We start from the raw sequence: 17,232 nt of genomic DNA on the forward strand, positions 1-17,232 counted from the left end.
GGTTTAGATTCTCGCTTCTTTCCCTGACGCAGATTGAACCCGAGCCCTCTGCCAAGGCCTCAAAGAACTTCCCAATCCTCTGTATAAATGTGTGTTTGTGAGTAATGTGTACAGCACTTTGTCTACAGAAATGTTATTATGTTTTCATCACATTTTAAACCATACTTGATATTTTACCCTTAGTCCTGAGGTACTATAAGGTCAGATTAACTGTACTCAGTTAATCCTAAAATCTTTAAAAATAAGCTAAACAACACAGTCTGTTCTCTCGGTACCCTGGTTAGCTGACCTTTCGCTAAGAAAGTGAGTTATGAGTTCAGGAGCTTAAACGTCATGTCTCTACATCTGGTACAAAATCTACTGAATGTAAATAATCAATTATAATGCAAAGAGAAAAACAAACAAAGGGTGAATTCAGTCAATCCCTGGATTTTAAAGTTTAAAGGCCCAAGTAATTTCAAGAGTTGAGCTATATGAATACAGACACCGTATCCAAACACCTCCATGTAAAGTGTGTGATGTAAGCAGACAGAGTGAGTCAAAGCAAAATAAGGTCAGCTCTTTGTAGCAAAGGAAATAATTAAGGCTACAGATTACAGCTTATATTTAATTCTAGGATGAGGAGGAAGTAAAGTACACTGTTTAGGAATTGAGGTGAATATGAGGTGAAATTCAAGTAAAATGACAATTTTCATCTGTCTAGAGATAGGAAAGCTGCTTCCCCATGACTGTCCAGGGAAAAACGTAAAATAAATTAGCCACATGTCCACGAAGTTATTACAGCATCTATAAATGGCAAAAGATGGATGGATGGATGGATGGATGGATGGATGGATGGATGGATGGATGGATGGATGGATGGATGGATGGATGATGGCCCTTTGAATAATAACGACAAAAGTTTGAAAATGAAATAAAACTTGAGTGCTTGATTACAGTTGTGCAATACTGCCACTTAGTGGACAAACCCTGCAAGCATCAGATAATCTTAAAAACGTTTTTTATGTTTATTAATTCAATTATATATTTAATTATGTAATTTTGCGACAAGATCCAATAATTCAAAGAAATACAAACTTGTTTGGCCTTACACTGAAGAAATAAAATGATAGTTGAAAATGTCAGCAGTGATCTAATAAGTAAAATCACGTTATATCTACACATCATTTTTAACTGCGCAGCGGATAGGAATGCATGAGGAAAATATCTCATTTGATACACGTTTTTTTTATTTTTTTATTTTAGGTTACTGAGTTCACACAGGAAGAGATTGTGCATGTTTGCACACACACACACGCACACACACAGGTCCACACCTTCTTGTCTGCCTCTCATCATCACCGCTGACAGGAAGAAACGCTCTATCGACTCTTGTTGGAGGTTTTATTTGAGCAGCCGCTAATATTTCGGGCGGATCTTACTATAGCTGTGACTCGGCTTCCTTTCTCTTTCCACAACTTTATACGCACAACTTTGAAAAAGTCTAGTTTGAAAGGAGATTGCTGAAAAGGACTGAGAAAAGTGACTCGTTGAAAGCTGGAGATGACTTCTGGGGGCATTAGGCTCGGGGGGTTGGGGCAGGACATAAGCCAAGCGGAGTTAGACTTTTCGGACCTGTTTCTCTACAACACACCCGGAGAAGATTTCCCCGTTGGCTGCGTTAAAGGTGAGTATTTGTTTAAATCACAAAGCCTTCAGTTTTATGTCGTTTAATTCACTCTTCTTCTTCTTTTTTACCTAATTGTGGGATAAAAATGTCTGCCATAAAACTGTACTGTTCGTTCAATTATGTGCTGCTTTTATTTTATAGTTTCCCTAATGGACTTGTGTGCAACAAGTTTAGTTAGTACAACTTTTTTGCAGGTATTTTAATAACAATATGGTGTAGTTATAACAGATAAATGAAATCATAGCACAACCAAATTGTGAGAGGCAGGTCTTGGTTTTGCATGTGGCTTGCAGAGTGCTCTCTGGAGATCAGTTTTATTTGCAATTCATGGGTCAAAATGAAAATGAACTCCCGTGTGATAGCCATGTAACACGGTCATTATAAACAGGGCTATTCTTGACTTAATAAATCCTTTGTTTTGGTTGCTAACAGATGACTCAGGTGCTCTCCTTCAGAATGACGGCCAGCCTCCCTTGCTGGTGGTCGATCATCACACCGCAAACGTCTCCACTTTGGCCCATCCAGCATCCAGCCATGACAACTTCCCTCAAAGTCCCACCTCAGACAACCTGCCAGGGGCCGTGTTTGAGTGTCTGGAGCTGACATCAGGGGCCAGTAATATCCCTTCCCCCAGCCCCAGGATTGAGATCACTCCGTCGGGTGATTCTCTCAGCTCTCACACCATGGAGCCAAGCCCTGGCTCTAAAGCTCTGGGTGCATACAGGGATTGTGTGAGCCCCGCAAGCAGTAACTCCTCTTCTGGCTGGCCGGCGGATACCTACTCTCCCTTGAACTCACCCAGTGTCTCCCCTCCAAACGGCGGCAACTACAGCATCTCCTGCTCTGCCTTGGACCTGTGCCCAGGCTTGCAGGGCATCCATACTTCCTCTGCACACTCCTCTCCAGGGGCCTCGCCTCGCAACAGCATCACGGATGAGACCTTCCTGCAGCCGATTCACCAGCGCTCGACCTCTCCGCTTCCCCACCAACGTTCCCGCTCCACCTCACCACAAGGCAAACGCTGTTTTGACCAGACCCAACCCTGCCAGGGGGGTACGCCAATCAAGCAGCGCTCCCGTAGCCCCAGTCCCAACCCGTCACCCCACGAGCCCTACTACATCCATCCATATCCGGCCCAAGCAGAGTTTCAGTCCCATGTTCAGACAGCACCACAGGCCCTGGAGGAAGTGCTCAACAACCTCAGTTCAGTTTTGCCTAGAGTTGGAACTACTGTAGGGGTGGGAGCCACTCACACACAGCCCCCTAGACAGGACTGTGTTTATGAAGAAAGGTATGACTGGACGATTGATCATGAGAGGATGGGCAGGTCTGGAGCTGAGGTGAAATCTGAGCCCTTCTACATTCTCCCATCTGTGTGGCCTCCCACTCAGCCTGTACATCAACCCACAACATGCACATTCAGGTGCTTGGTTTAACCTCTTTTCTTAGTTAAAATAAAATATTTATTTTTAGTAGATATCAGAATGTCTGATATGCTAGAAGCTTTGCAAATGTTTGCAATAAATGTTTTCATTTTATTCCCAGTGGCCTCTCTGTTTCTCCACTCCCGTCCTTGGAGTGGGGACTGCCCAGTCAGTCTGGCCAGTACGAGCTTCTGATCCAGCAGCAGCCCAGGTCCCACCACAGAGCTCACTATGAGACTGAGGGCAGCCGAGGAGCAGTCAAGACACCCAATGGAGGCCATCCTGAAGTTCAGGTGTGTACGACCAAGTACAACTCAAGAATAAGAAGCTGAGTTTCCATTGACCATATAATTGCACAAATTGAAATTACAAAAAATACATTTGCTTAATGGAAACATGCCAATTTCAAAATAACTAACGTTTACTGATAAAACGTTTTTGTGCCAGGATGAGGTGGCTTTTCAGCTGTATCAAGATTTGTATATTTCGCAAAATTACAATGGAAACAGTTTTTGTGCAAATGCGAATTGCATTTCTTATTTAATGGAAATTTATTTATTTTTTGGCATTAGCAGAATATCAAAAAAAGTTTTGTGCATGTTTGTGATGGAAAACCATCTAGTGAGAAAGAAGTAGACTTCTTGTTTTCCAGATTACTAGGAGAAAAGCATGAGAATAAGGAAGAGATTGTATATGTGGGGTGTGGGTGGTTTGGTGTTCATGTAGAGCTAACAGCCATGCAAATAAAGAAATAGTCCCTGCTTCCACCAGTGATGATGTTTAAGCCATGCTTTGTTCCAGTCTGCTAAAGTGAAAGTTGCCCAGACAACAAATATGTTAGCATGATAAACAAATATTGACACACGGTTTTTGCTTACTGCTTTAACTGAGCTGAAATAATGGCTAACTGCTGGCTTTCCCGGCAATGCTGCCCAGTACTATGCAAAGCAGTTCTGAATCCTTTCTACAAAGAGTCATTCTTTGCTGCATCAGCATGTCAGGCAGCTTGAATTCAGCATAAAGTATGTGTGTAACCTCTTGTGTCGCCTTCCTAAGCTTCGGGGATACCAAGGCAACATCCCGCTGGGGCTGCAGGTCTTCATCGGGACAGCAGATGAGAAGCTCCTGAAACCGCACGCCTTTTACCAGGTCCACCGCATCACTGGGAAGACCGTCACCACTCCAAGCCTGGAAAGGATGATCAGTGGGACAAAGGTTTTGGAGATCCTTCTGGAGCCAAAGAGCCACATGAGAGTGGTGTGAGTAAAGTTGGTTTTAAAGCAAAAATTAGACAATTCACACTTAGCCTTACAAGTCCTGACATGGTAGTAACACATTACTGCAATTCAGTTGTGTGTGACCTGATTTTTTTTAAGTGAATCTGCAAACATCACTGTGCAGAGTCTCTGCATACTTAACAGTGCTACAAATGGAGAGATACAGCAGAGTAGTTTAGTTTGTTTTCTTCTGACGTTTTATTGCAATGAAAGTTCAGATCGTTCTGAAAAATCAGCCACAAAAACCCTGGTTGCTTGGGAGAGTGTCAAGGTTTTTCAACGTTTTTCACTCCAAATGCTGTTACTGCTGACGGAAACAAGAAACGCATCACTTCCTGTGTGTTGGAGAGTTTTTCCAAGAAACACCTATCATACTGTGTGTGTGTGTGTGTTTTTTTTTTGTTGTTTTTTTTGAAGTGGCAGAAATGTGTGATGAGTCACAACAAAATTGTGGCAAAAAAAAGCATTTTTTAAAAAACAAATCTAGGTCAGGGACATGTTTATTCTGCACAAGGGGCAAATTGCTGTAAGGGAAGCATAAACCACAGAATCACCAAAATGAATAAAAATAAACAGTATACAAATAAAAAAAAACTTGCAAAACAGATGTGAATAAACTAATTTTTCTTAAAAATATTGCAACTATTACCAAAATAGGGCTCAACAAAAGAAAAGAACGGATTAAAAAACATGTTTCATCCAAGAAATCTGGCAGTTAGCATTTTTCCATCTGTGTTTGTCCAGGATTGACTGCGTTGGCATTCTGAAGTTAAGAAATGCCGACATTGAGTTGCGGAACGGTGAGACGGACATCGGACGGAAGAACACGCGCGTCCGTTTGGTGTTTCGTGTCCACATCCCTGAACCTGGAGGCCATTTTGTGTCTCTTCAAGTTGCTTCCAACCCCATCGAATGCTGTAAGAAGAATACATGTGCAAAAATTATATTATTAGACAATTACTGTTATTATCGTTATTGCTGGTGGTGATGCAGCTGCGTTCATGTTGTCTGCAGCTCAACGCTCGGCACAGGAGTTTCCCGCGGTCGAGAGGCAGGACCTGGACCGCTGCTCCGTACTTGGCGGTCAGCAGATGGTCCTAACTGGACAGAATTTCACGTCTGACTCCAAAGTGATATTTTCTGAAAAGACACAAGGTGAGAGCTTCTTATGTAAGCCAGTAAACGTTTACCCACTGACAAGATAGATAACAAGCTGGATGGAATATGTATAGAATGTTAGGTAATGACCCAAATGCATGTGTTTGATTATGTATGTTCAAAATACATATAAATCGACTCTTGTGGTTCAAAGTGTGAGCCACAAAATATGATGCAGTCATGTTTATAAGAAGGGTTAAACATTCATTTCATGACAAAACTTGGTAAAGACAAATTATTCACTGAGCAGAATTTTAGCATTCTGTTTCTCGTAGAACAGTCCCCAGGTTAAAAATTTAAATTTGTGTAAAAATTGGGGTGTGGTCGTTGAGGGGATTGGGTGAAGGCATATCTATATCTCGCGTTTTATATTTCCCTGTGCTTACTCTCGAATAATACTGAATAATACAGTGTTTCCCAAAACCTAGAAAAGCCAGTTTAACACAAAAAGTGGTGGGTGTTACAAAGTTTCTCGATGTGTGTTTTTTTTCTGTTGACCTCCAGTTCTCGTGTGGTTATTTTTGGCTTTAAAACTACTGGTATGATTAAAATAGACTAATAATCATAATCTGTGGTCTTGCAGTATTCTGCCCGAGGGTTCCCACCTACACCTGTAGTATCTTTATTTTTAGATTATTTGCATATCACCTGGGAAACATCACCTTTCGGTGACGCATATCCGCCGCCAGCCCACACTTTTAGCTTTGACAAAGCAAAGGCGCATTTTCAAACTATTACATTTTGCACTACAAGTGAAAACTTTTATTTATGTCTAAATGGAAATTTATCACGCCTTTGGCGCTCCTTCTGCCCACACAAATTTGCCTGGCTGCCTGGCTTAAGAGCTGGATAGGTACAGTCGGTAGCATGTAAAGCTTCACTGTTGCTTGGCGTAGGGTTTTGTGCAACAGGATGTGGTTAGACAGGCTGATAAAGATTTAGACCTAGAGCAGAGGCTTTGTTTTTTTTTTTTTCTTCTTTTTCACTGCGTGGGCTGCACAGAGACACAGAGGTACAAACAGAGGTGGGAATGTAACTCTAAAGCAGACAATACTCTGTTTTCCACTGCTTGTTAACAAATACGACTACAAATTCAACTTTCCCTCACTTTTTACATAGTTTTAGTTTTTACATACACATTTTGTGTCAATTAGATGAGTCAAAATTTTATTCATTTAGATATTTAAAGTTGCTTTTGTATTTTTTTTTTTACATTTTCACAGAGGCAGGCTTGTTTTATGTTTCTACCAACACCAGATAAAGTAACACACTTCTAAAATCTAAGCGTTACGTTTCTTGATGTTATCAATCTCCTGGCAACAAAGCTAGGAGCTTTTCTACATCTTTTCACTCCAATGAGTGAAAATATGTAATGTCTCCAGGAAAAAAAAAAGAAAAAAAGATCTGATTGGTTCTTTCAGGTTCCTCAGAAAAGATAAAGGAACCAATGTATTGGTATTTTTATAGAATTTAAAAAATATATTTAAGCAAATTGTGTCTTTATGAATGGCTGTAGAAGTGCCCAAAGATTCTTTTCTTAGGTTTTGTCATTCATTGACAACCAAACATCTAGGAGCATTTCTAAGACCAAAAGGTTCATAAGTCAGGGTAAAAAGGCTTAAAACGCCAACAAGTCAGAACTTTATTTAGAATTGATCATGTGAAGTGAAAACAAGGACAAAAGAAACATAAATACTGTTGATCAAGATAGCATACTAATTTTATGGGGTTTTAAAATTGAAATATAAAGAAACAAGGGGTGATTTGACATGATTGTTCAATACTGTGCTAATTTATACTGACAACATGAAAAACAAGTAGGGTGATAAAACTGTGTTTCTCTCTTCTTTTAGATGGTCGGCAAATCTGGGAGGTGGAGGCCACTGTGGACAGAGACAAAACCCAAGCTGTAAGTCGGCCAACTTGCTGGTTTTGACACATTAACTGTCATGTTTATGCCAGTAAACATTTGTTGGTAGGCTTGGTAAAGACGGGCAAAAAGTCTTCAAATAAATTCATCTTTTACTACAGTAGAAATGCCCAAAACTAAATGCAACCATTTCATTTGGGGTATATTTATTCTCTGATGGTACCATTTCTGTAACAATTCATTTGACAAAAAGCAACTGAAGTTCTTTTTTTTTTTCCATTCACATAAAAATAACTACTAAGTAGTAGTCCATGTCTTTTACATTCTCCAAGTTCTACTCATCTGATTCATTTTATCTTTATTTTCCTAGAATATGCTGTTCGTTGAGGTTCCTCCTTATCGAGACCGAAACATTTGCCAGCCGGCTAAAGTCAACTTCTATGTCATCAACGGAAAGAAGAAGCGCAGTCAGCCTCAGCATTTCATCTACACTCCTGTTATAGGTGTGTAACCGTCAGTTCTCTTACGTTAGAAGGAGAAACAGGTTTATCTGCTTGTTTATCACCAAAACATGTTAAATCATGACCAGCTGAAGCTCAGTTGGGGTAAAAAAAAAAACTAGTAATGGTACGAGACTTGCCTCAGAAGCCTGATGTTGAAAGATAACATTAAGTATAATAAAATGACAAAATAACATTTCATTTATGACCTGGAATAATAATAAGAATAAAATGCTGTTTGTTTTGATGTGACTTAAAACTAAAACAATGTTGGTCAATTATACACTTCTCATATTAAGTCAAGAGCAATACAGGAAATTGCAACACTTTACACAGATAAACTGAAATAACTTCAATCTAAAAATAAGCAGATGGAGTTAACATCCAGAGACCTGATAACGACCTGAGCAATTAGACAGTTTGAGCTTGCAGCAACAAGCAGCAGGCAGAATAAACATTTTATACTGAGAGAGAAAAGCTAACCCTTTAGGGGAAAATGTATCACTCCACTGCTGAAAAGCATTTCACAAATTGTAATCCTCCCATTAATTTATGATACGCATTTGGCACAGACTAAATGGCATGAATTTATATATATTTTCACATCTTTTGTGGCGCTACTGGAACTGTTTCCTTGGAGGAAAATGTTTTCTTACATTTCAGGGTCTCTTTTTTATTAAACAAGGATTTTAACTGCTGCCATGTCTTGTTTACTGATTTACTTTGATTTTCAGTGAAATGTTTTATTGTGTTTGTCTTTTTCTTGCCCTTAAATCAAACTTGACTAAACATTCTGAATAACTGATAGTGATCTCATACTGCACATATCTATGTTTTTCAGACTGACAAATCTAGGATAATGTAATCTATGGAAGAACTTTCCTTTCTTAGAAATATTATTTAAAGATATCACTAATTTTTGACATGCATTCCTTATTTTTTGGAGAAACACATTGTTATTATGGAGTGAAATAACCTAAGTAATTTTGTATCATCAGTGTTGACTCAGTCTTACACCAAGCACATGTTGAAGAAACAAGTCTTCTTGCTAGTAAAGCTCTGGCCTCATTTTTAAGTTACAGAAGCTGCTGCTTGATGTTATGCACATGTTCATAACCTACTGTGGCTAAAAACAGCCCTGATGAGACTGTATGTTGTCACAGCTGCAGCCTCTGGGTCGTGCTCGCTTATGCTAAGCAGTGTTGTGATGTCAGCAGCACATTCTCACGTGTCGAAATTGTCTTTATTTTCTAGCAATCAAAGCAGAGCCTCGGGATGACTACCATCTGGATTCATACAACTGCTCAGACAATCATCACATGTCTGCCATTTCAATGAAGTCCTTTTACCATCAGTTTGAGCAAGACATCAACCCTCCAGCCTTGAATGTTTCGTCTGCACTCTACCATCTAGCCACTGTAGACCCCAGAAGCCATATGCTACCACCCGATTCTTTCGAGGAGCCAGCTTATTACCAGTCCAGAGCTGGGAATGTCGTCAACAACCCAGTGATGTACCACTCTGCAAACCAGCTCTACAGCAACTACAGCACCAACCATCCTGCCTCCGGTCCCGGTCAGTGTGTCAGCGCCCGAACCCCCGTGAGCAAACTGGGCGAGGGTCCGCAGGTCGGGGATTCCTTCGAAGCCTGTTTGGTGCCGAGGCATCAGGGTTTTGTGCCACCTCTGGGAAAGTCGCCACCTTCCAGATACGTTGAAGTGAAGGCAGGAAGCCAGATTCAGCCAGTCGGGCAGCCGCTCACCCAGATCGGATCTGCTAAAGGAAACCATGACGATAAGGCTCCAGAGAAGATAACCATTAAACAAGAGAATCTCAGCTATGCCTACCTGGAGGATGGTGAGTATTAATGTGTGTGAAGTTTTATTTGCCCAGATGTTCTACAAAATGTTAACAAACAGAAATGCTGCATTTAAATCAATTAAAAAGGATCATTTCAAAAAACATTAAATCTTAGCAAGTATTTTTGGTTTAGTTTTTAGTGCAAAAATAATAATTTAAAAATTATTCGCTTAAAACAAACTCTTAATCTTGCTGAAAAGTTACTTAAAAGTTATTTTTTGTCTTATTTCAAGCATACTAAGATATTTGCACTCAAAACTAGACCAAAATACTTGCTAAGATTTTGTTTTTTTATAGTGATAATATAAAAAGTCAATAACATAAGAATAAAAAGAAGAAAAAACACAGAAGCCAGAACATATGAAATAAATATATGGAAACACAGAGCTGCCATATCAGACCTAAATAATGCCATAATTATAGTTATAAATGTTATATTTTCATGTTTGTAAACATTTTGACAATATTAATATCTCACTTGAAAGAACAGAAATCCACATATACATACAAAAATTAATAACCAGCCTGTAGTTTATCTCCCACTTACAGATAAAGAACTAACAAACATATTTATACACTGCATAATGAAGTAGCTCAGGCAATCAGCCCAAAAGGAAACTTCTGTGTGGAGCTTTATAAGTCCGATTTCAATCAGCAACAATATACCGTCTGTAGAAATATTAAACAATACAGTGGATCAGACAGTGAAAAACTTGATAACTGAAGAAAACCTGCAATTCAAAGAGAACCTTATGTTATAGTTTAGAGGGCAGTTTGTCGCATCAGTTTCTCAGAACCCTGTCCCCAAAGGCTAATACTAGAGTATTTTACACAGTTTGTTTGCATATCTATATGCAAACTATGTCTAAAGCTGTGATGATGCGTATATTTATCAAGTCTCAAATGTCTCCATGTTGATATGCAGGGACAGGCAGCTGTGACAGACCAGCCAGGGGTAAAATAATGTGACAGTGTTTTACTGAAATAGCTCTTTATATGTGTTACAGTTTGGCCTTGCCTTCTTAATGCTCATGCTGTACATACACCCTACACAAAGCAAAACAAAGATTTGTCAAAGGTATCAATTAAGAATAAAAATTAGATGCATTCACCGGAAACATAGAACTAATTTTGCTCTGAACTGAAAACCTCATACTGTAGCTCTGGAAAACCAGTCTTGTTTTATTAAATCTCTGCTTACCTTCCCTTTGATAATCCTCTTTTAATGTTATTTGCCGTCTTAGGAGAAACATAAAGGTGTGAAAAAATTGGGTGCCCATCATTTATTCCTTCATACATCTAAATAAGATGAGGTTTACTTGGAAAGGTGACCTTGTTTTGACCCCATCTATCATTTATTTTTATCTCCTTTGTGCTTATTGAACAAAGCATAAAGGGATGGATATGTTAATAACTTAACTGAATTTAACAATTCAGTTAAAGTATTAACTGAAAATAATTTTGTTTATTTTCAGAGTAAACAAAAGTTGTTTGTTTACACTGAAAATAAGTTTGAATTTGATGTAATACTCTACAAAGTGAGAGAACTAATGGCATATTTAGCAGGCAGATACACAGACAGTTGACTGGTAATTTTAAGAAAAACCCCAAAGACCAGATCCTGCACTCATCTTAAATCAATCATCTTGTAACATGTTTCTTAACAGCGAGACGAGCCTCAGGAAATGTAGATATTTTGATAAAAAAATGTTTTAAACATGACTAAATTTGGCCTAAGGACTATTGAATAAATTAGCTATAAGAAAAAAAAAAAGACAGATCATCAAAATAGCTTGTGTAAGGAGAAGTTTCTGTAGCCTGGGGGATGGGTGTTTGTGGCCCAGTCTGCAGTGCAAACAAGCACCATGCAACCATACATTTGCAAATCCTTCCATGTGGTTTTCAGACGGGCCTTTCTATCCACTTTCCTGTCTGTTTCAGTCTCACTCTCACTGTCTCTTTCACACACTTTCTGAATTGTAATGAGTACACCCAGTTTCCTTTCAACCAAATCTACTATAACTAACCTAACAATTGTGACGGGAAAGAGCTTACACTGTTGTAAAGTGAGAAAATGTCTGGTTGGATCTCTTTGGAGGCAGTCAAAAACAGAAAGTAAACAGTACACATGCAAATATATGCTGATGAAAAATAACAATAATAAAACACCTAAGTTCTCAATCTGGTCTTTTATACAAAGCGGAGAATTAATTTTGTTTTTATATTCTGTGATATAAAATATACCAAAGCTATTTAGAAACCAGCGCTATTGACGCCAGAGCAAAGTCAAGGATATCTAGTGGACAATAATATAACTGCAGTCGTTCTTCATTCACTGTCAATCAATCATTGATGGACTCACGTAGGTTTTATTAAATCATGTCACAGAGGGGGAACTTGGTGACTGAGGTCAGAAAGGCGCCAACCACAAACCTCAACATCCCTGGTTCAAGTCCTGTGAAGGACGTTTGTTTCACTCCCCCCAATTTCTCACTCATCATTTTCTCATAGTCTACATTGAGCCATTACAAAATAACAGAACAAGGCCAGACTCTGGCGCCACCTATTGGCGGCATTGAATAAAACAATCTGACCTCACTTGGGTTTGTGCATGAACTTCTTGTTTTCTGTTTTTTAGTAAATGACATCATAAGAAGAGACATGAAAGGCCACAGTGAAGACTGATCCTGCAACACTTTAGCATCTCTGAAGACCAAGACTTCTAAAATGTTATTGGAAATATATTGCAAGCTAATATAATATTGGTTCGTATGTTTTTTAATTTCAAGTCAGCATCATGTTACTGTTGGATTCAGGAAGAATAGTGGTTCAGCTTTGTAAGAGCTTTAAAAACAGCCATTTATAAAGATAGACTATGTATCTATTTTTGCCTTTAATCACTTTTTAATTCTTTCTGTTCATATCATTGTACAATTGCTCTTTTAAGAATGTAGAAACTATTTTATATGAAATAAATTCAGTTTATATGAGTCTGGGTGTGAAATGTTATTATTTTAAATTTGAATGGCTGAAGGAAACAAACACTGAATCAGAATCACAAACTTAATACTTTAATATCTTAGTTTTGCATGTATGACCTTTAAAGATGTAACATTTTCACTGTTTTATTTTTCAGATCACACACATACTGTCAGCTCCAGTTTGAACGACACTATTTTTATCTGTGCCAACTGAAAAGCTAGAGTTTTTATGTATCATGAACACAGATTTAGCAGTTTACAGAAATCATGGTAATACTGGAGCTTCAGCTTGCACCTCATTGAAATACCCAGCTGGAGAAGAATCCACGAGAAAATATCAGCTGAATGAGGCAGTTTCACCACAAATCATACATTCCCAGAGCCACAAAGGGTTTACATTGTATTTTATTCATTCTGTGTGAACTAAAATTTTTTACCTTTAAACACTGCATGAAAAATATATACTTACATAAGATGTTTCATTTAATTTAGTTATTTTTAATTTCTGATATTTTGTTGCCTTTTCTAGGCTTTTAAATTCTGCTGTGCCATTTTGAGGGTCTACACAAAAGCAGAGGAGTTTATCCTTTTTTACATAACTTTGTTGTTGCAGCCCTAGAGAAAGAACAAATATAATGATGATATAATTGGAGTAATGATGTCCTATTACTGTTACGAGAAAAAAAGTTAAACCTAAAAAGAGGATTAAATAATAAAAAGAACATATCATTAGTGTAATAATAATAATAATAATAATAATAATAATAATAATAATAATAATAATAATAATAATAATAATAATAATAATATACTGATTTATTTAATCTGTAATTTTTTATTTAAAAAAGCTCTTAAAAAATACTAACGCTAGAGGGCGACATTTTCAAATTAATCTTCTACCACAAAGGAAGTAGATGGCATTTTGAATGCGTCACTTCCGTTTTTTTTTCCCCTTTCCTTTTTTTTCCTGGTTTGTGATAACTATGCTATTTTCTCTCCGTTTATTCTTAGAGTGCAAAGTCTTTCCATGTGTTTCTTTTCTCGATTTTGGCGATAGAACGTTTTGGACCAAATAAACAGTCGGGGCTTATCCGTCATTGCTGGTGAGCTTTTCATCCAGTCATCATTTAACCCAGATTTATTTCTACTCAGCTCTTTGTTTTATCATATCCTCTCTGTGTTTACAGATCGGCTTTAAAGCTGCACTGCATATGTCTTTTGCTGCAGAACAATAGCTGGCTTACTGTGTGTTAGCTTTGCAGATCCAATTTTAGCTTTAACCAGCTAATTTCTAGACACTGTTAATTAATCCTACTGCTGTTGGTTGGACAGGAAGTTCGTCGGGTGAAATAAATCCAGACACAGCAGCATCATGTCTGCAGAGCTGGACCTGTCCCCTCCGGAGGTACCTGAACCCACCTTACTGGAAAGCATCCTGCGCTATGGGTTGTTCCTGGGTGCCATTTTCCAGCTGATCTGCATCCTGGCCATCATAATGCCCTCATCCAAGGGTCATGATCAGGTGAGTGGACTCCACTGGGAGGAGCAGGAGCAGGAATACGATCCAGTACTTCAATGTTGTTCCCATCCTAAAAAATATGTTTTCCTGTTATCTGGACAACAAGAATCCAATGATATGCGTTTTAAGCGTTGAAATAATTGCTTTGTTCTTAGACTGTGAAACATTATTTTTTTGAACAAGAAAGATAATGCTGTCACAAAATGTCTACATTTATTTCTGCTATTTTCTAAACTGCCTACTGGATAATAGATTTTTTTTTTATCTAACTGAGCAGTAATCATTTGTAGACAGTAACAGAATAATGAGCTCTCCACTCTATCATTCAGATTTTTTCACAAATATTTATCCATTATACTATGTTATATTTTGTACCATTTTACAAGATATATTTTGTACCATTTTACAAGATATAATATAGTTTCTACATTTCTACATCTACATTTTCTGCAGCATTACACACATGTACATTAATGTATATAACTTAAAGCAAACAATTTTCAAAAAGCCTTTTCAGCCCTACCATCCCATCATACATATCTCAGGCTATAAAATAAGCACCAGCTGCTTTGGTCAGATTGAGGTTTCTGATAACAAATACTGGTGTAAAACAAGGGATGGATACGATGAAAAGAAAATAACCTAATTTGACTTTGGTCCAGGTGCTCCCCGGGGAAAAAAGATGCCTATTATTATTATTATTATTTTATAAATTTTTATTATTATTATTATTATTTTTATTATTATTTTTTTGCATCTTTTTACCAAGGTTTTTGCCCATTGGTGTTGAGGTCATTGTACATGCTTTCTTTTCTTCTCACAACATAACATGGTATAAACCACACTTTGTTTGGGACAGAACAATAAAGTTGCTTTAAATTGAGGAGATATTAGTGTTTTGTCTTTCTCTTTTCTAAATGTCACACCTCAAACCTGCTCACGCTGTACTCGCGGTGCTGTACTCTAAGCACCGTCTATTTTCTCTTTGCCACGTCTTTTAGCCCCAATCCAAATCCAGCCACATTAGATGGAGTTTAGTCAGAAAATCCTTTAAGATTATCAGCTATTTTGTAAGCTTTTTGTGGCTGAGGTCAGTGACCTAAATTAGTTGTGTTGTTTTTTTTTTTTTGTTGGGTGTCACTCTAAGAAACAGATGACTGTTGTTGTTAAGACTGTGCACTGACACTGTAAAGTCAAATTTGCTGATTCAGCTGCAAGACTTTATAATAAGGAAATGGACCCTGGTAATCTGCTGGTAAACATAAAACAATTCTGGTGAAAACAGCCTCTACTGACGGTTAAAAACAAGAGTCGGGCTCAAGTTTTGATTTATTTTGAATTATTTTCTTATCTCTTCACCCATATTACCAACGTACATAGAAACCTGCTTTTTGTAGCCCTTGATAAACTCGTTGGATAAATCTAGAGGGAACTGCCTACAAATTTGATTAATTCACCTCAAATGACCCCTAGAAAAACAGGAAACCAACCCATGTAAATGAACTACCAATTCTGCAAACATTTTTTTATACATATCCAACCAGAATTATGTCAGAAGCTTTTTGTTAAGGACTAAAAAGCATGCAGTTGAGCTCCAGGTTGCTAAGAGACGATTTATAAAGTATTATCTCTACCTAAGTGTTTCATTTAAGCCTGTTAAGCATTTAAGATGGTTGCTCTCAGGTTCTGCATAAAAAGTAAGAATTTTGACTTTTAATTTCGTCGTGAAACCCTGGAGAAAAGAAACAATTCAGATAAAACATGAATCACATCCCCATGAAAGTTGTATGTACACTTATGTATGATTAAGTTTAAGTAACTTGACAAATGTCGACAATAACAGAAAGCATATTTCTAAAACCTATCTTACTTGAAAATCTGAAGGAAAAACCACCAAAAGCAGCTCTCCTCATACTATCACTGCCGAGAGAGATTATTTATAGACTCAAGCAATTAAATCCTCTTTTTAATTATTCTATTTTCAGGTGATGAGATTGCCTGAATGAAATGCACATGCTGTCACTGTTTCATCTTGAGCAGCAGCCTGCTTGAGAGAACAAAGGCTGCGTTCACAGTGGTAGTGCTGACAGGAGGAAACGCGTACGGCAGATTTGCTTTTGTTGGATGAGCAGAGCACACGTGTTAGCGTTTCATTCAGCTGTCTCTGTGGTGGAGATGAAGTTGCACAAAATCGGTCACCAAGAGCATCACAAAGAAACTAATTATTAGCTCAAATGTCCCAGTTGTTCTAACAGCAGGAGTAAGAGCATTATCCTCAGACTACACTTATGTAATTGTTTGATTTTATATATTTTCACCCCAGCCTTCCTGCTCACCTGGAGAGTTTTATTGTTTCTGCTGCTTGCTCCACAGGAGGAGACCGAATCCACTGAAAGCAAAACTGGAGAACAGATGAAGAAAGCAAAAGGAGCGGCACCTCAGATTCGACAGAAGCAAAAGAAGGAGAGCAAAAAGAAGAGATAGATGTTTATGTGCCCTTTTGTTGTGTGTTTTGTCTTTAATACCTGTTCTAAGGTTCTAACATCATAATACAACACTACATCTGAGTCACTTCAGAATGACCCTCAGCTTAATCTCTACACTCAACACAAACACACTAAATGACGTAGTGTTTGCTGATTGTTAATGATTGCTGATAAATATTTGACAGTGTTTGGTTTTCCTTTATCTGCTTTTCATATTGTATGTGTATTACAATAAATAAAATAACCCCCATAACTATATTTATTATCAATCCTATGTTTATATAAATGGGTCAGAATTCATTTTAGCTTCTCATCAAACCAGTTTTGTAGAAAATAACAGCCTGTTTCCTTATTATTGATGTTTTTAAATCGCTGCTTAAAATAAGTATTTGTGTGAAGAAAAACATTAACATAAAATTTGATTGCTAAAGTCTCTTGTTGATGTTTTCATTATGTTATAAGTAAGGTAAGTCAATTTGGTTATTTTT

The 17,232-nt window shown here is 37.7% G+C and overlaps 2 protein-coding genes across 3 annotated transcripts; both read left to right on the top strand.

Annotated features, from left to right (window-relative positions):
* Positions 1-1,187: 1,187 nt before the first annotated feature.
* Positions 1,188-12,748, top strand: nfatc2b (nuclear factor of activated T cells 2b). Its single transcript, XM_015005674.2, has 10 exons — positions 1,188-1,666; positions 2,102-3,092; positions 3,215-3,386; positions 4,150-4,352; positions 5,115-5,287; positions 5,385-5,525; positions 7,382-7,437; positions 7,769-7,901; positions 9,153-9,755; positions 12,397-12,748. The coding sequence occupies exons 1-10, from the start codon at positions 1,543-1,545 to the stop codon at positions 12,441-12,443; spliced, it is 2,643 nt and encodes an 880-aa protein (XP_014861160.2). The 5' UTR covers positions 1,188-1,542; the 3' UTR covers positions 12,444-12,748.
* Positions 12,749-13,672: 924 nt separating this feature from the next.
* manbal (mannosidase beta like) lies at positions 13,673-17,174 on the top strand. 2 transcript variants are annotated; one of them, XM_015005673.2, is made up of 3 exons: positions 13,673-13,842; positions 14,076-14,261; positions 16,632-17,174. In XM_015005673.2, the coding sequence occupies exons 2-3, from the start codon at positions 14,112-14,114 to the stop codon at positions 16,740-16,742; spliced, it is 261 nt and encodes an 86-aa protein (XP_014861159.1). In that variant the 5' UTR covers positions 13,673-13,842; positions 14,076-14,111; the 3' UTR covers positions 16,743-17,174. The 2 variants fall into 2 exon arrangements, with proteins under 2 accessions (XP_014861159.1, XP_014861157.1); XM_015005671.2 differs by having other exon boundaries at positions 13,675-13,842; positions 14,072-14,261.
* Positions 17,175-17,232: the final 58 nt, after the last annotated feature.

The sequence above is a fragment of the Poecilia mexicana genome, unplaced genomic scaffold (genome assembly GCF_051168715.1).
Source record: "Poecilia mexicana isolate PSO_F unplaced genomic scaffold, ASM5116871v1 scaffold_5, whole genome shotgun sequence".
Lineage (NCBI taxonomy): Eukaryota > Metazoa > Chordata > Actinopteri > Cyprinodontiformes > Poeciliidae > Poecilia > Poecilia mexicana.

Bases quoted from the DNA above. Each gene is read 5' to 3' on its own strand.
- nfatc2b (XM_015005674.2), top strand. From the start codon at position 1,543: ATGACTTCTGGGGGCATTAGGCTCGGGGGGTTGGGGCAGGACATAAGC. The intron at 3,093-3,214 runs GTGCTTGGTTTA...TTTTATTCCCAG, and splicing joins CCCACAACATGCACATTCAG to TGGCCTCTCTGTTTCTCCAC. The intron at 5,526-7,381 runs GTGAGAGCTTCT...CTCTTCTTTTAG, and splicing joins ATTTTCTGAAAAGACACAAG to ATGGTCGGCAAATCTGGGAG.
- manbal (XM_015005673.2), top strand. From the start codon at position 14,112: ATGTCTGCAGAGCTGGACCTGTCCCCTCCGGAGGTACCTGAACCCACC. The intron at 14,262-16,631 runs GTGAGTGGACTC...CTTGCTCCACAG, and splicing joins CATCCAAGGGTCATGATCAG to GAGGAGACCGAATCCACTGA.